This window comes from Ornithorhynchus anatinus, chromosome 3, assembly GCF_004115215.2.
Source record: "Ornithorhynchus anatinus isolate Pmale09 chromosome 3, mOrnAna1.pri.v4, whole genome shotgun sequence".
NCBI classification, from domain to species: Eukaryota; Metazoa; Chordata; class Mammalia; order Monotremata; family Ornithorhynchidae; genus Ornithorhynchus; species Ornithorhynchus anatinus.
Window position 1 is genome coordinate 98161768 of NC_041730.1, and position 16332 is coordinate 98178099.

Sequence of the window (16332 nt, forward strand, 5' to 3'; positions counted from 1 at the left end):
TATGGCCTAGTGGAAAGAGCAGAGACCCGGGAGTCAAGAGAGCTGGGTTCTAATCTTGGTTCCACTACTTGCCTATTGTGTGACCTTGGGAAAGTCATTTAACTTTTCTGTGCCTCACTTTCCTTATCCATAAAATGGAGATTAAATGCCCGTTCTCTCTTCCTCTTAGAATGTGAGCACCACGTGGGACAGGGAGTGTGTCTAATCTGCTTATATTATGTCTGATCCAGGGTTTAGTACAATAGCGAGTACTTGGCAAATTCCACAATCATAATAATCACCTTGCTCCCTCCTACTTTACCTCACTACTCTCCTACTACACCCCAGCCGGCACACCTTGTTCCTCTAAAGCCATCCTTCTCACTTGCCTCGATCTCCTCTATCTCGCCGCCGACCTCTCGGCTACGTTCTGCCTCTGAACTGGAACCCTCCCTCCACGTATCCGGCAGATATTTACTCTCCCCACTTTCAAACCTTTATGGAAGGCACATGTCCTCGCAAGAGGCCTTCCCTGATTAAGCTCTCCTGTCTTCTTCTCCCATTCCCTCCTGCGTCACCATACCTTGCTTCCCGGTGTCACAGCACTTATGTACATATTTATAATTTTATTAGTTATATTCATGTCAGTCTCCCCCTCTAGATTGTAAGCTTGTTATGGCCAGGGAATGGGACTATTATATTTTTATATTATATTCTCCCAAGTGCTTGGTCAGTGCACTAAACAGTCAGAGCTCAATAAATGCAATTGACAGACTGACCGATTATTGAAGGGGATTTTTTTTTGGCCAGAATTTTTTTGTTAGGTTGCACTAGTTCCCCAAATCAATGGGTTAATGGCTTACCCCCTCCCCCTTCACTTGGATAATTCAGAACCACCAGCATCTGTCTTCTTAGTTCAGGGCCATTATAAATGAGAAGGTGCTAGTTTTTCCCTGCTCATAGCTGACTCAAAGCTGTTCCTTCTAAGTTGAAATTCTGTATTCTTGGTCTCAGGCCAAAAATGATATTTTGGAAAAGTTTGAGCAGAATTCATTCAACTTCTCATAAGTCATGGGAGAATTTTTAAAAAGTATCAAATTTTTCCTTTTTGGCACAACACCACCCCTCTGAAATTCTTCAAACTTAGCATGATCAGTCATCAGGAAAGAATGCAGACTTAGCTAAACATGAAGAGAAATAGGGTGAAGTATATTTACAGATAAGTTACGTTATGTTGAAATTTTGTGTCCTAAACCGGTTATTGCATCTCGCAGCCCCAGTCTTTGGACTTTCAAACTGTGTCCGCAGAAATAAAAGACTTTGCCCCAGGCTGTCCACATAAATGAGCCCAATTCTTTAAAGGTTGTAATAAATACTCAGAAGACTATAGTAAATCTCCAGAGAGAAGCTCTCCACAGGTTTACAGGGGGTAGGAGGGAATATCACTCCTTTTTTATGTTATGGAATTTGTTAAGTGCTTACTAAGTGCCAGTGACTGTACTGAGCACTGGAGTAGATATAGGATAATCAGGTTGGACCCAGGGCATGTCCCACATGAGGATTTCTGTCTTAATCCCCATTGTACAGTTGAGGTAACTGGGACACAGAGAAGTCAAGGGACTTGTCCAAGGTCACACAGCAGACAAGTGACGAAGCTGGGATTAGAGCCCTATGGTTCTGACTCCCAGGCCCATGCTCTTTCTACTAGGCCACGTTCTGTCCTTCTCCTTTCTCCCTCTCCCTCTCACCCCAATTAACATGGTAATGTCTGTCTCCTCATCCTAGACCACAGGCTCTTTTGGGGCAGAGATTGTGTCTGCCAACTTTACTGCATTGAAGTCACCCAAGTGTTTCATCCAGAAAGCAGTGTGCTAATGCTCACCTTCTCACTTTACCTCGATCTCATCTATCCCCCCGCCGACCTCTCGCCCACCTCCTGCCTCTAGCCTGGAACCCTCCCTTCTCTTAGCCGGCAGACATTTACTCTCCCCACCTGCAGAGCCTTATTGAAGGCCCACCTCCTCCAAGAGTCCTTCCCTGACTATGGCCCCTTTCCTCTTCTCCCACTCTCTTCTGCGTCGCCCTGACTAGCTCCCTTTGTTCGTTCTCCCCTCCCAGCCCCACAGCCCTTATGTCCATGTCTGTAATTTTATTAATATATATTAACGTCTATCTCTCTAGACTCTAAGCTTCTAGTGGGCAGGGACTGTGTCTGTTATATTTTTATACTGTAATCTCCCTAGAGCTTGCAACAGTGCTTTGCACACAGTTGGCGTTCATTAAATATGATCGACTGCCTGACTGCAGTGACCCAGTACCTGAGTGCTAAGTACAATAGCTACCTGTGATAGAGAAACAGTAGGGCAGGCCACAGACATGTCTTCTTAGTGGTTTTGCCAAAAAAAAAGTAGCTGTTTAGCTTTCATTGTAAGCATCAAACGAAAACTCCTCACCATTGGCCTTAAAACAGTCCACATCCTTGCCCCCTCCTACCTCACCTTGCTTCTCTCCTTCTACAACCCAGCCTGTACACTTCGCTCCTCTAGTACTAACCTCCTCACTGTGCCTCAGTCTCCCCTATCACGCCGCTGACCCCTAGCCCACCTCCTGCCTTTGGCCTGGAATGCCCTCCTTCCTCACATATGACAGACAATTAACCTCCCCCCCCTTCAAACCCTTATTGAGGACATATCTCCTCCAAGAAACCTTCCAAGACTAAGTCCCTCTTTCCTCATCTCCCACTCCCTTCTGCGTCACCCAAACTTGCTTGCTTTCCTCATCGCCCCTCTCAAATACTCCACAGCAATTATGCACTTATGTGTAATTTATTTATTGGTATTGATGTCTGTCTCCCCCTCCTCTAGACTGTAAGCTCATTGTGGGAAGGGAATGTGTCTGTTCATTGTTCTATTGTACTCACCCAAGAGCTTAGTCCAGTGCTCTGCACACAGTAAGGGCTCAATAAATACGACAATGAATAAACAAAGGAATTATATGTTTAAATAAGTAATTTATAATATATGATTTAAAGATATATACATAAGTGTTGTGGGGTTGGGAGTGGGGAGACTATCAAGTTTGCAAAGGTCACAGATTGAGGTGTACAGATGCAGAAGGGAGAGCAAGCTGGGGAAAAGAAGATTTTATCCGGGAAAGCTTCTGGGAGGAGATGTGACCTTAATAATGCTTTGAAGATGGAAATATTGGTGGTGGCCTATATGGAGGGGAAAGGGGTTCCAGGCTAGGGGGAGGATGTGGGAAAGGGGTCAGCGGTGAGATAGATGGGGGCACAGTGAGTAAGCTGGCTCTAGAGGAGCAGAGTGTGTGCGCTGGGCTCTAATAGGAGATTAACGAGGTGAGGTAGGCTGAGGCCAGTTGTTTGAGTCCTTTAACGCTATTAAGGGGTTTCTGGTGGATGCAGAGGTGGCGGGGCAGCCACTGGAGGTTCTTGAGGAGTGGGGAGACATGGACTGACTGATTTTGCTGATAAATTATCCGGGCAGTGAAGTATGGACTGGAGTGGGGAGAGACTGAGGCTGGGTGGTCAGCAAGGAGGCACATGGAGTCTTCAAGGTGGGACAGGGTAAGTTCTTGGATCAATATGGTAGCAGGTTGGATGGAGAGAAAAGGGTGGCTTTTAGCCCTTCAGTCCTCTAGTCAAATCATGATTATTTTTAATAATAATAATGATAACAACAGAAGTAGTAATAGTACTTGTAGTATTGCCTGGTGGATAGAACATGGGCCTAGGAATCAGAAGGTCATGGGTTCTAATCCCAGCTCCACCACTTCTGCTGTGTGACCTTGGATCAATCACTTTCACTTCTCTGTGCCTCCGTTACCTCATCTATAAAATGGGGATTAAGACTGTGAGCCCCAGTGTGGGACAGGAACTGTGTCCAACCTGATCTTGCATCCACCCGTGCCTGGTACAGAGAAAGTGCTTACCAAATGCCGCTCTTATTAGTAATAAAAATAGCAGTATTTATTAAACACTTTTTCATGGTATTTGTCAAATGTTTACTATGTGCCAGGCACTGTACTAAGCACCAGGGTAGATAGAAGCTAATCAGGTTGGACACATCCCATGTCCGAAATGGTGCTCATAGTCTTGATCCCCATTTTACAGATGAGGTAACTGAGACAGAGAGGTTAAGTGACTTGCCCAAGGTGACAGCAGACACATAGCAAAGCTGGAATTAGAACCCAGGTCCTGATTTCCAGGCCCATCCTGGGAGTTCAGTGCAGAGCACTGAACTAAGAAAGGGCTGGGAGAGAATACACAGGTGGAAATCCCTGTACCTTTTATGGGTTCACAATCTGAGTCTTCCCTTGCTTGGTAGCTTTGGATAGAATTTAGTTCCATTCTGTGGAATGGCAAGAGAAGAATACAGCTGAGTAATTGAAAAATTATAATTATACTGAGCCTCATTGAATCTGACTGAAAATGAAGTGCAGTAGAATGTATCTCTGTGTGTCGTCCCTTCCAAAATGGTATTTTTCCTTGCATGAAATATTATCATTAATAAGAATGATAATAATAATGGCATTTATGAAGCTCTGAATGTATGCCAAACACTGTACTAAGCCCCAGTATAGATATGAGATAATTAAGTTGGACACAGTTGCCATTCTGAACAGGACACCCAGGCTAAAGGGGAAGGAGAACAGATATGAGGAAACTGAGGCCCAGAGCATTTAAGTGACTTGTCCGAGGTCACATAGCAAGCTAATAATAATAATAATAATAATGATGTTGGTATTTGTTAAGCACTTACTATGTGCAGACCACTGTTCTAAGCGCTGGGGAAGATACAGGGTAATTAGGTTGTCCCATGTGAGGCTCACAGTCTTAATCCCATTTTACAGATGAGGTAACTGAAGCACAGAGAAGTTAAGTGACTTGCCCACAGTCACACAGCTGACAAGTGGCAGAGCCGGGATTCAAACCATGACCTCTGACTCCCAATGGCAAAGCTGGGATTAGAACCCAGGTCTCTGACTCCAAGGCATGGGTTCTTTACGTTAGGCTATGAAGCTTCTTCCATTTTCTGTCAATTTCTGAAAGATTGAAATAAGCTAAGTGAAAGGCAAATTTCAGTTCAGTGGTTTAAAACATCATTTGTTTCGATCAAAAGCTAAATGATGGCGGTGATCTTGATTTTAAATTTGGATAATGATGCTCTTTCAGACTAATCTACATTTCAAGCATGAAAAGCTTAAACAATATTTATTGAGTTTTTTAAAAATTTTTTGAATCCTGTGATTACTAGTGTGATCAAATTTACGGCCACAATAATTTCAGTTATAATGAAAACTGAAATGACTAAGTGACTTGTCCAAGATGACATAGCAAGCTAATGGCAAAGCTGGAATTAGAACCCAGGTCTCCGAATCCAAGGCCTGGGTTCTTTATGTTAGGCCACAAAGCTTCTTCCATTATCTGTCAATTTCTGAAAGATTGAAATAATTAAGCTCTTTAAGTGAAAGGTAAATATCAGTTTAATGTTTTAAAACATCATTTGTTTCAATCAAAAGCTAAATGATGGCAGTGATCTTGATTTTTAATTTGGATAATGATGCTCTTTCAGACTAATCTACATTTCAAGCATGAAAAGCTTAAACAATATTTATTGTTTAATTTTTTTAATTTTTTGAATCCTGTGATTACTAGTGTGATCAACTTTAGAGCTACAATAATTTCAGTTATAATTATACCTGAAATATTATTTTGGGTATTTTCACCTCCCCCCACACACACACTCACACACCCATTAATTAAATTCACTGCTAGATATATCTTCTTCAGATATGAAGGACAGTTACGTGTATTGTCTTCAATGAGGTTTTATTGAAAATTAAGTAACGGTAGTTAAAAAGTTTTGGCCTTTGTTTACATGTAATTTACATATAATTAATGCAGTATTTCTCAATTATCATGGCTTTTAATCACTCAGTCTTTTTTTATATTTTCAGTAGTCTTCTGCTTTACATCGTTTAGGTAAATGCAAAGCTTGCACACTTCTTAATTCATTTTCTTAGGAATTGCTCCCAACCAGTTACTAAAGTCTACTTAACGATGAATTAAACCAGTAGACTTTTCACAAATGCAGTGTTCTCTTGCATAAAATATTTTTATATCTTCAGAAAATTCTTACTGGCTTCAAGTAACTATGAATACTGGGAAAGATATATAGTTAGAACTCATTTTAATCAAAGTGCTATCAAGGAGACCTAATTCAGCTGTCATAATTCAAATGCCAAAGATTTTAACATTGTATTTTTGTATGTATTTTGTTCTCATATAACCATATTCCCGGGACAGAAAATTCCCAATGCATAAATCATGGGTATCTAAAATTTGACTCTTTCTTCAACTGTTTGGATACAATTGTGAAGATCATCCTTAGCCTATGTACATAATTTGCAGTGACAGGCTTGACAACTGTTATTCTTTTTCAGAAAAAAATGATCATCATTGATTTTGTTAAGGAACTATTTGTATGTGTCCAATTTGTCTCTCAGAAGTACAGTATTATGTTAAATGGTTTCCAAAGCAAATTTTTACACATTTAAACCATCTTAAGACATATTATGTCGAGAGAGCATCAATCATAATTATGGTTAGTTTTCATTCCTCTGGATTTCATTGCAGCCAAACATATGTTCCTGGAAGACAATATAAGAGAACTGGGAAAAGCATTGGCTGTATTAGTACAGTCTCATTCAGAAAAAAGTGATGATCTGGATTTCTTCAGTGTTGACCAAGCCAATGCTATCACAGACTATTTGAAAATCAGGTATTCTTCTTTCCTTTCTCAATAGAATTCATATCTTTTTTCCAACAGTTCAGCTTTGATAAGACATCTGCCAGTAAATACATATGAGATATGATTTAATTGAATTTATTCAGACTATGTTAAAAATCTCATGGGCGATAAATTCCAAAAATCTGGATTTGAGTAATATTGAGAACTGCCATGTAATTGACAAAAGTAAATTTCAGCTAACACTTGCTTTAAGTTCCAAGTTTAAATTGTAATATCCTGATGGAAAATTTTCATCTTCTAACGATAGCCAAACAGTGAACATTACAACATAGAAGTGTTTCAAAATATAAATTTATAGCTATGTTTCTTTGGATTAATTCAATTCATTTGAAATATGATATTTTAGAAATCAGGAAAGAGGAAATTGGACTCATCTTTTATTAAACTTTTTGCTCCATGAAAACGGAGAATTTGCTTGGCATTCCTTGCACAGCGGTGGTGTGAATTTCGCGAGTATATTGTTCTTAGCTTAACACTACTTTTTTCTGCTTGAAAATGGTAGGAAGAAGTTAGAAGGAAAGTTACAATGGTCATACCAATGTCCAGAGGAAATGGTGTTTTCTCTTTTAATTAGATTTTTGAAAGATAGTCTTGTGTCTTTGTGACTTTTTTTTTCATTAGATATTTCAATGTCTGAACTTTTACAAATAGGGTGAAAAGAAGGCTTTAAATCTTTGATAGTAATTCAAATCCTCAACACTTTATACTTTAAAAGTTAAGGAGCTTTTTCTTTTTTGATTCAAGCATTTTAAGAATGGTCAACAACAGAGTGGGTCCAAAAGGGGGATAGCAGGGGGATGCCTATACCTTTATTCTCATAAAATATTCTGCTCTCCCTGCCTTTTTTAGTTGAACTGGTCAAATTTTCATACAGATCATATTTTTATAGCTAGGAAATGGTATACAGTAGTACAAAGCTCTTCAGCAATTGTAAAGACACCTATAAGTTGGTGAAATATGGTATTCTCTTCCCTTTTTTATGGTACTTGTTAAGAGCTTACTATGTGCCAGACACTGTACAAAGCACTGAGGTAGATACAAGGTAATCAGGTTGGACACAGTCCCTGTCTCACAAGGGCTCACAGTCTTAATCCCCATTTTACAGATGAGGTAACTGAGGCACAGAGTAATGAAGTGACTTGCTCAAGGTCACAGAGCAGACAAATGGAGGAGTTTGGGCAGGGAATGTGTCTTGTTTGTTGCTGTATTGTACTCTCCCAAGCACTTAATACACTGCTCTGCACACAGTAAGCGCTCAATCAATACGATTGAATGAATGAATGACAAGAATCCAGGTCCTTTTGACTTCTAGGCCTGTGCTCTATCCACTAGGCCATGGTGCTTCCCTCTTTTGTCTGTAGTCTTCCTCACAAAAAGCACATTAAACAGACAACTTGACATTTTGTCTCAAAAAAACAGCTGAACTGGAAAAATATTCAGAATTAGTTCCCTTCAAGTCCTGAGATGACCTCATAAACCAAAACTCAACAGTTCCAACAGAAAAAGGAAAGCATAAGTTAAATAAACCTATTTAATTATTGAAATGTGTTTATGTCTCTCTCCCCCATTAGATTACTAGCTCCTTGATGGCAGTTTCGGTGACTTTTATTTCTTCTGTATATTAATCGGTGTGTTTACTGTACTCTTACCATGTGCAGAGCACTGTATTAAGTGTTAAGCACTGTTCGACCACCCAGTAGAATGTTCTGTATCCAGCAGGTACTCAAAAAACACTGCTGGTGATGAAGTAAATCCAAATGTTCAAGATGCAAATTAAAATTTAATAGCTGGATAGAATATAGTTCATTTTCCTAAGACTACTAACTTTAGAGTCCATATTTTAGACAGCTGTTAGGAAGAAAATACATTCAGGGCTGTCAGTGCTCATGATACCAAAAAAAATTCTCTGAAAGAAAACTTCTTGCAATCTCCATCCAGAACTTTCCTAAGGATCTAAGTATTCTTAAAATTCCACATCCCCCAAGAAGCCTTCCCCAGTGGATTCACAACAACCCAGTCACCTCAGTCCAACATCCATTCTTATTAGTATTTGTGTACTTTACTCCTTTCCCCGGCACCATGCATATAAATAAGCAAGGTTTTATTAATTTATTTTTAATTATGTATATATTCATACATGCAGCTATTTGTCCGTTGTCCCCCCACTCTGCTCCATCTCTTGGCCCTGAAGACCTTGCTTCAGAATTGAAAAATTGAAAGCATTCGGGACGATCTCCGTAAAATCTCCCCTGCTCCTCTCCAGGTCATTCCTCCTCCTGCCCGATCTTTGGCTCCCCCATCCTTCTCTGCAGCATCATAAGAAGAGATCTCCTACCTCCTCTCAAATTCTATCCCTTCCACCTGCAGCCCACTCCAACACACCTTATCAAAACACTCATTCCCTCCCTTTTTCCCTCCTGGATCAAAATCTTCAACCATTCCCTTTCCAACGGCTCCTTCCTCAATTCAAACATACCTATGTATCCCCTATCCCCAAAGGACCATCCTTTGACCTCACAGCACTCTCCAGTCATCGCCCCATCTCCCTCCCACCAAATTCTTTGAGTGAGTTCTCTCCACCCCTTCCTCCATTTCCTCTCCTCCAATCATTTTGGTCCATATCTCCCCACTCTTTAAATCTCCAGCGTTTGCCCATCCACTGCCACAACCCCACTCCAGTCCTTACTTCGCTCTGCTGCCCGGATCATTTTTCTTCAAAACCGTTCAGTCCATGTTTCCTCAATCCTCAAGAACCTCCAGTTGTTGCCCATCCACCTCTGCATCAAACAGAAACTCCTTTCCATCGGCTTAAAAGCACTCAATCACCTTGCTCCCCTACCTTGCCTTTCCTACTACAACCCAGCCCGCATACTCTGTTCCTCACACTTTACCTCAATCTCATCTATCTCACTGCCAACCCCTCGCCCGCATCTTGCCTCTGGCTTGACAGAAAATCACTATCCCCACCTTCAGAGCTGTTTTCATTCATTCATTCAGTCATACTTATTGAGCACTCACTGTGTGCAGAGCACTCCACTAAGGCTTGTGAGAATATAATATAGCAATAAACAGACACATTCCCTGCCCACATCTCCAAGCCCTCATTTCCTAACTAAGCCCTCATTTCCTCTTCTCCCACTTCTTTCAGCATCACCACTGCCCTTCGATTTACAGCCCTTTTTATTTCTCCCGTAGTTTCTCAGCACCTGCATACATTTTTGTAATTTAATCAATGTGTTTATATTAATGTCTGTCTCCCCTCTACTCGGTAAACATGTTGTGGGCAGGGAGCACGACTTCCAACTCTGTCATATTGTACTCTTCCATACTGTATAGTAGGCAATCAATAAATATCATGGATTGGTTGATTGACTTACCATCAGCTCTAAGACACTCAATCAGCTCTCCCTCTCCCACTTACCTTGCTGATCTCTTCCTGCAACTCACACACTTCACTCCTCTAACACTAATCTATTTTCTGTGCCTCAGTATTATCTCTTCTAGTGTCCACCCCTTGCCCACATCCTCTCTCTGGTCTGGAATTCCTTCCCCCTTCATATTCAACAGTCCTTTCTCCCCATCTTTGAAGCCCTCCTAAAAGTCACATCTTCTCCAAAGGCCTTCCCTGACTAGGTCCTCTCTCTGCATCACCTATGCCTTCAGATCTGTATCCCTTAGGCACTTGGTATTTGCCCTACCTTCAGCCCCAAAGCATGTATGAACAGATCCTTGCACTCTGCAATTTATTATAATGTCTGTCTACCCCTCTAGACTGTGAGTCGGGATCGTGAATACCAATTCTGATGTATTGCACTTTCCCAAATTCTCAGTACAGCGCTTTGCACACAGTAAGCACTCAAAGAATACCATCGATTGCTTTATTGGCTAGTACTCAATAGGTATTCATTACATGTCACTGGTTGATTGGGTAGATCAACTACATATAGTTTAATTTTAAGAGATATGAAGTGGTTGGTATTTTTCAAATTTAAAGATGCAATATTAATGATATCACTATTATTATTTCTGGGATACTTACAATTTCAATTTAAATTGATTTGTCTCTCCCTTGTTTCTCAATATTTTGTCCTTTAATTGCTCATCTGCATCGTAAGAGTAGGTCTCTAGATTGTAAATCCTCAAGAACAGAGATCTTGCCTACCAATTCCACTAAACTCTTACAAGCACTTAATACAGTTCTTTGTGAACAGCAGCATTCAGTAAATACCATTGATTGATTGATATACAGGAAGAGGCAAAACTCATATCCATCTGTTTCAGTGGTTGACTCTTGAATTTTACATCATTCAAGCAATCTAAACTTCTTGAAATACCAAAACTCTCAATTTTTACCAGGGCTATGTTCTATAAAATAGGCTTGTACAAGTAAAGAGAAAAATCTATTAAAGAATTATAACAGAGCCTACCATTAAAACATTCATTTTTTAATTGGGTGTCCAGGTGGAGGAATGTTTTTTGATATTTCAATTGCAATAGTTGCTTCCATATACTACAGAATTTTAAATAAAATGTATGGTCATACATTTTCAACAAGTAAAACTGAAATTTCAATCAATCCTATTAGAGTTGAACTTGTAAGTTCTATCATTCATCTTTGGTTTATGATAACTAATTTCCTCCCTTGCCCTAAACAATTAAGAAATGGAATCATCACTCTGAGTATGGTCATCAAGTCACATATATACCCATGTTTTCCCTCCTCAGTGTACATCATTGACCACTGTATGCTTTTTTCATTCGATGTATCTATCTTCTTATGGTCAGGATCCATGTCCCTCATTTATGCAGTACTTGGTTGAGATTACCACACAAAGTGGATACTCAATATTACTACCAATATTATCACTACATTTATTACGGGTTCTACAACTCTTCCTTCTCCCTTTTCGCTCACATCTCCGGACTTCTTTCAAATCACCTTTTAGTTTCCCTGCAGTTAAAAGAATCGATGGTAGACTTCAGGCCCATATTTGCTTCTCTAATGCATCTATATATGCATTCAGTCAATTCTCTCCTTGGTCAGGAGGCATGTGCTACTTTTGGGACGGGAGCACAGAGAGGAGATAAGGCCTTCCCATTTCCACCTTCAGGATTCACTTCATGAAGGATTTTATCTGACTAGAGGCAAGTATAACCCTAAAGCCAGAGGAAACGTGCCACCTAGGCTAGCCAGAAGAAGGTAAACACTATTTATCTGGTGAAATCGGTCAGGCTGGATGAATAATGTACTTGTAAGTCATCTTCTTCTTGTTTCTTCTTCTTGTTTCTGCTCCTCTTCTTTATTCTTCTCCTTCTTCTCCTCCCTCTTCTTCTTGTCCTCTTCCTTCTTCTTCTCCTTCTTCTTCTCCAGAGGAGAAGCCAGAGGAAACCTGCACCTATGCTAGGAAGAAAGGGTAAAAACTATTTCTATGGTGATATTGGCCAGGCTGGATGATTAATGCCCTTCTTCTTCTTTCTTGCTTATTCTTTCTTCTTCTTCTTCTCTTCTTTCTTCTTCTTCTCCTCCTCCTCCTTCTCCTCCTCCTTCTTCTTCTCCTCTTCTTCTTCTCCTTTTCCTTCTTCTTATTCTCTAAAGCCAGAGGAAACCTGCACCTAGGCTAGCAAGAAAGGGTAAAAACTATTTCTGTGGTGATATTGGCCTGGCTGGATGAATAATGCCCTGCAAAGTCTTCTTCCTTTATACCGAATACACAGAGATAAGCCAGATTGGATGAAGATGAATGGGGAGTAAGGAATATAAACAGCCTTCATTATGTTGATGATATTACCCTACTAGCAGAAAGTGAAGATGATTTGAAGGACTTATTATTAAAAGTTAAGGAACAGCAAAAACATGGGCCTATATTTGAATGTCAAGAAAACAAAGATCATAACAAATGAAAATTTCAACACATTTGTAGTGGATGGAGAGAAGATGGAAATAGTTGACAGTTTTTCTCTCCTGGGATTGATGATCTATAATAAAGGAACTAGTAGTCAAGAAATATGTCAAAGATTAATGTTAGGGAGACTTGCTGTGAAGACTCTGGAAAAAGTCATGAAGTGTCCTGATGTAACAATTGCCATGAAAATACAAATTGTCAATTCTATGACAATGTATGGATCCAGAAGCTGGACAGTGAAATAAACAAGATAGAAAGAACAACAATTCTTCTGACATGTGGTGCTGGAGACAGTTTTTGTGAATACATGCCATGGACTGCTTGAAAACCAAACAAATGGATTTTGGCACAAATTAAGCCAAAGTGGTCTTTGGAAGACCAAATAACTTGACTTAGATTAGCATATTTTGGACACATAATCAGGAGGATTAGTTTTCTGGAGAAGACACTAAAGCTGTGAAAAGTCCAGGGAAACAGTGGATGAGGTAGACCAGCAGCTAGATGGATAGAAATCATAACAACGATAACAGAAGAACTGTTAGAAAGGTTACAGATTGTGGCAGAAGACAGGACGTTTTGGAGAAAATTTATCCATAGAGTCGCCATGAATTGGAAACGACTTGACAGCATTTGATAAATAGGTCTCCTCCCTGAGTCATTCTTTCACTCTGGGGGCCAGGTGGCCTGTGACTTTGGGGTTGGTACCTAAACATGGAAGGATTGTAATCCACTAGTTGAGGACAGGGCAATTTCAACTTCCTCCACACAGAAAGGACTCTAACATCTATCCCACCTCCTCCAGGAAGCCTACCCTGACTAATCTCTCATCATCCCACCAAACTATAGCACCTATGCACTTTCATCCACTCACCCATAACACTTAGATGATGATGATGATGTTGAAAGTATTTTTTAAGCGCTTACTATCTGTCAAGCACTGTTCTAAGAGCCGGGTTAGCCGGCTGATCAGGTTGGACACAGTCCCTGTCCCACATGGGTCTCACAGTCTTAATCCTCATTTTACAGATAACTGAGAAGTGAAGTGACTTACCCAAGGTCACACCACAGACAGGGGCAGAGCCAGGATTAGAATCCAGTTCCTTCTGACCCCCAGGCCTGTCCTTGTTCCTCTAGGCCTTGCTGCTTCCTCAGATACTTAGATACAGTAACCCAAGCAATCATAGGGCATAGCTTTATTCTTGATTGCTCCTCCTCCTATTTTAATGTCCATCTCTTCCTGCTAGATTGCAAGTTCAATGAAGGCAGGGATCACATCTACTTACTGTATAGTCTAATCTCCAAAATGCTTAGTACTCTTTAGGGAGTTCAGTAAATGCCACTAATTGACTGACTGATAAGGAAATCTTATGCATCTTTAAGCAAGGCCCAGCTATACAAAAATGATAAAGAGCTAAATGAATATCAGTGAGAAACAGAGGCATACATAGATTGCATTCTCTGGGAGGGAAAACTTTACTTACCCTCAGCGGCAAAAGAAATGTTGGCAAAATGTCACCAAAAACTTACCAAAAGTATTTAAAGACTACCCCAGTACCCAACAAGGACAGACTAGACGTAGAAGCATTTCCAGTTTTCTCTCAAGATCATCACAGCCGTATTTCATCTTATAGTTACTGACAATTAAATTATTTTAAGCCTAACACTTGGAATTTGAAAGTTTCACAAGTAAAATTGAAAAGTGATCCTAAATATTTTAGGTGGGCTTTTGGTTTGGGTTTTTTGACTGGGACTAATCCATTTCGAGTCCATTCATTTTGGTTTATCATGACATTATTTTGTTTTTATGATCTTGATGCAATCTCTGGCTTGCAGATCAAATTGAATATTGATCAAAATGAGGATATAATTGACCAGAACCAGTTTCTAAATTTTGATGGGATACCGGGATGAAGTAAATTTCTGCAAAAAAATTACATAGTACATCTTAATCATATTCAGGTACTCACAACCCTTTGTGATGAATTGTATTAGTAGTGAGAGGATCAACTACTAATGCAACTCAGGGAAAAATCAGCTGCCTGAGGATTTTTTCATTGATTTCAAATGAATTGAAACTTTGATCCATCACAACATTCTGAAAAAGCAATTATTATACATGCTCAGTAGCTACATTTTAAATGTTAATTTCTCTGTTATATTAAAATCAATTTTCTTAAATAGCAAAAGGCAGCAGAGTGAAACAGAAACCACTAAGATTTTTTCTTCATTCTCGGGTATTCTGCTAGATTATTAGACTATTCATTTTCTCAACCAGCAGGAAGAGAATTAGAAAAATTCAGCTACCACCACAGAATGTGATATTTAGAATTCTACATTTCAGTTACTTTTCTGCCTCTAATATAGTGTTTTGCTGAAGATCATTAAAATTACTAAAAAGCATCATTTGTTTTGAAAGCAATTTCTTACTTTTTCTTACAGTTATTGTGCTTTGAACACCTTGAAATACTTTGAGTTTCTAATGTAAAGAAATGCGACGGCTTTATTCACAGTGAATTCTTCCTTCTCCATTTAAGATTCGAGCCCAGCGTTTCTCATGAAAATGGAACGTCAATTTAAATAAATTATGATTCATCTTTTGTCACTTTCTAAATGAAAATGGAGGATTTTTTGGTCATTAATCAGTTTGTTATGGATATTTCATCCACTTCGTCTGTTTGGTTTGAATTATTCAATAATTGAATACTCACATCTTGAAGGCTGAAATCATGCCCAGAGGCAGAGATTGGACTGGAAGATCTCCAGCGGTCTCTTCCAACATGAGGATTCTAGGAGAGTTTAATAATGGAACAACAAAGGAAAAACAGAAAATGTTTGTGGTCATGATTCCAAATTGTTCAGACCTGAGTATAGCAATTTTTTAATATGAGGCAATGTTTCAAACAGGATAACAAATCGGTAGTTGCCATTATTGGGGAGGACTTTCTTGTTGCCAAAACTGCGGTGCCTAAAAGAGATCGTGTATGTTGTTCTACTCTAAGCAATCCTTAAAATCGATGAGAAGCAGCCTGGCCTAGTGGAAAGAGCCTGGGCCTGGGAGTCAGAGGACCTGGGTTCTAATTCCAACTCCATCACTTTTTTTTTTAACGTTCGTTATTAAGGACTCACTGTGCGTCAAACACTTTTCTAACACTAGGGCGGGTACAGGTTAATTAGGTTGGACACACTCCCTGCCTTTTGGGGGGCTCATAGTCTAAGAAGAAGCCTTGGACAAGTCACTTAACAGCTCTGTGCCTCAGTTTCCTCATCTTAAAATGAGGATTAAATCCTACTCCTTTTACTTAGACTGTAAACCTGATGCAGGACAGGGACCGTGTCCAACCTGACGACCTTGTATCTACCCTCGTGCTTAGCCTAGAACAGTGCTTGGTGAAGGTAAGCACTTAACAGATGTCATTTTAAAAATTCCTTTTCAATCTTGAGGAATTGTTTATATAAACTCTAAGGCTCAGATTACATTTATGGCAATTACCTGATGAAAAAATTTTTTTAATTTCTGGAAAATAAATTCACTTTAAAAAGAGATCACCATTGATGTTAGTGTTTAATCTCCTTTTCCTCATTATCCTGAATAAGTATCAGTATGAAACGGGTCCTAGGAT

At 39.7% G+C, this 16332-nt stretch overlaps 1 protein-coding gene across 3 annotated transcripts in view; it reads left to right on the forward strand.

Annotated features, from left to right (window-relative positions):
• CABCOCO1 (ciliary associated calcium binding coiled-coil 1) overlaps positions 1-16332 on the forward strand; it is a 186012-nt gene that overhangs the window by 50649 nt on the left and 119031 nt on the right. For all 3 annotated transcript variants that reach the window (XM_039911543.1, XM_007660634.4, XM_039911544.1), the window contains exon 4: positions 6635-6779. In XM_039911543.1, coding sequence (XP_039767477.1) covers positions 6635-6779 — 145 coding nt within the window. The remainder of the gene's footprint in view (positions 1-6634; positions 6780-16332) is intronic.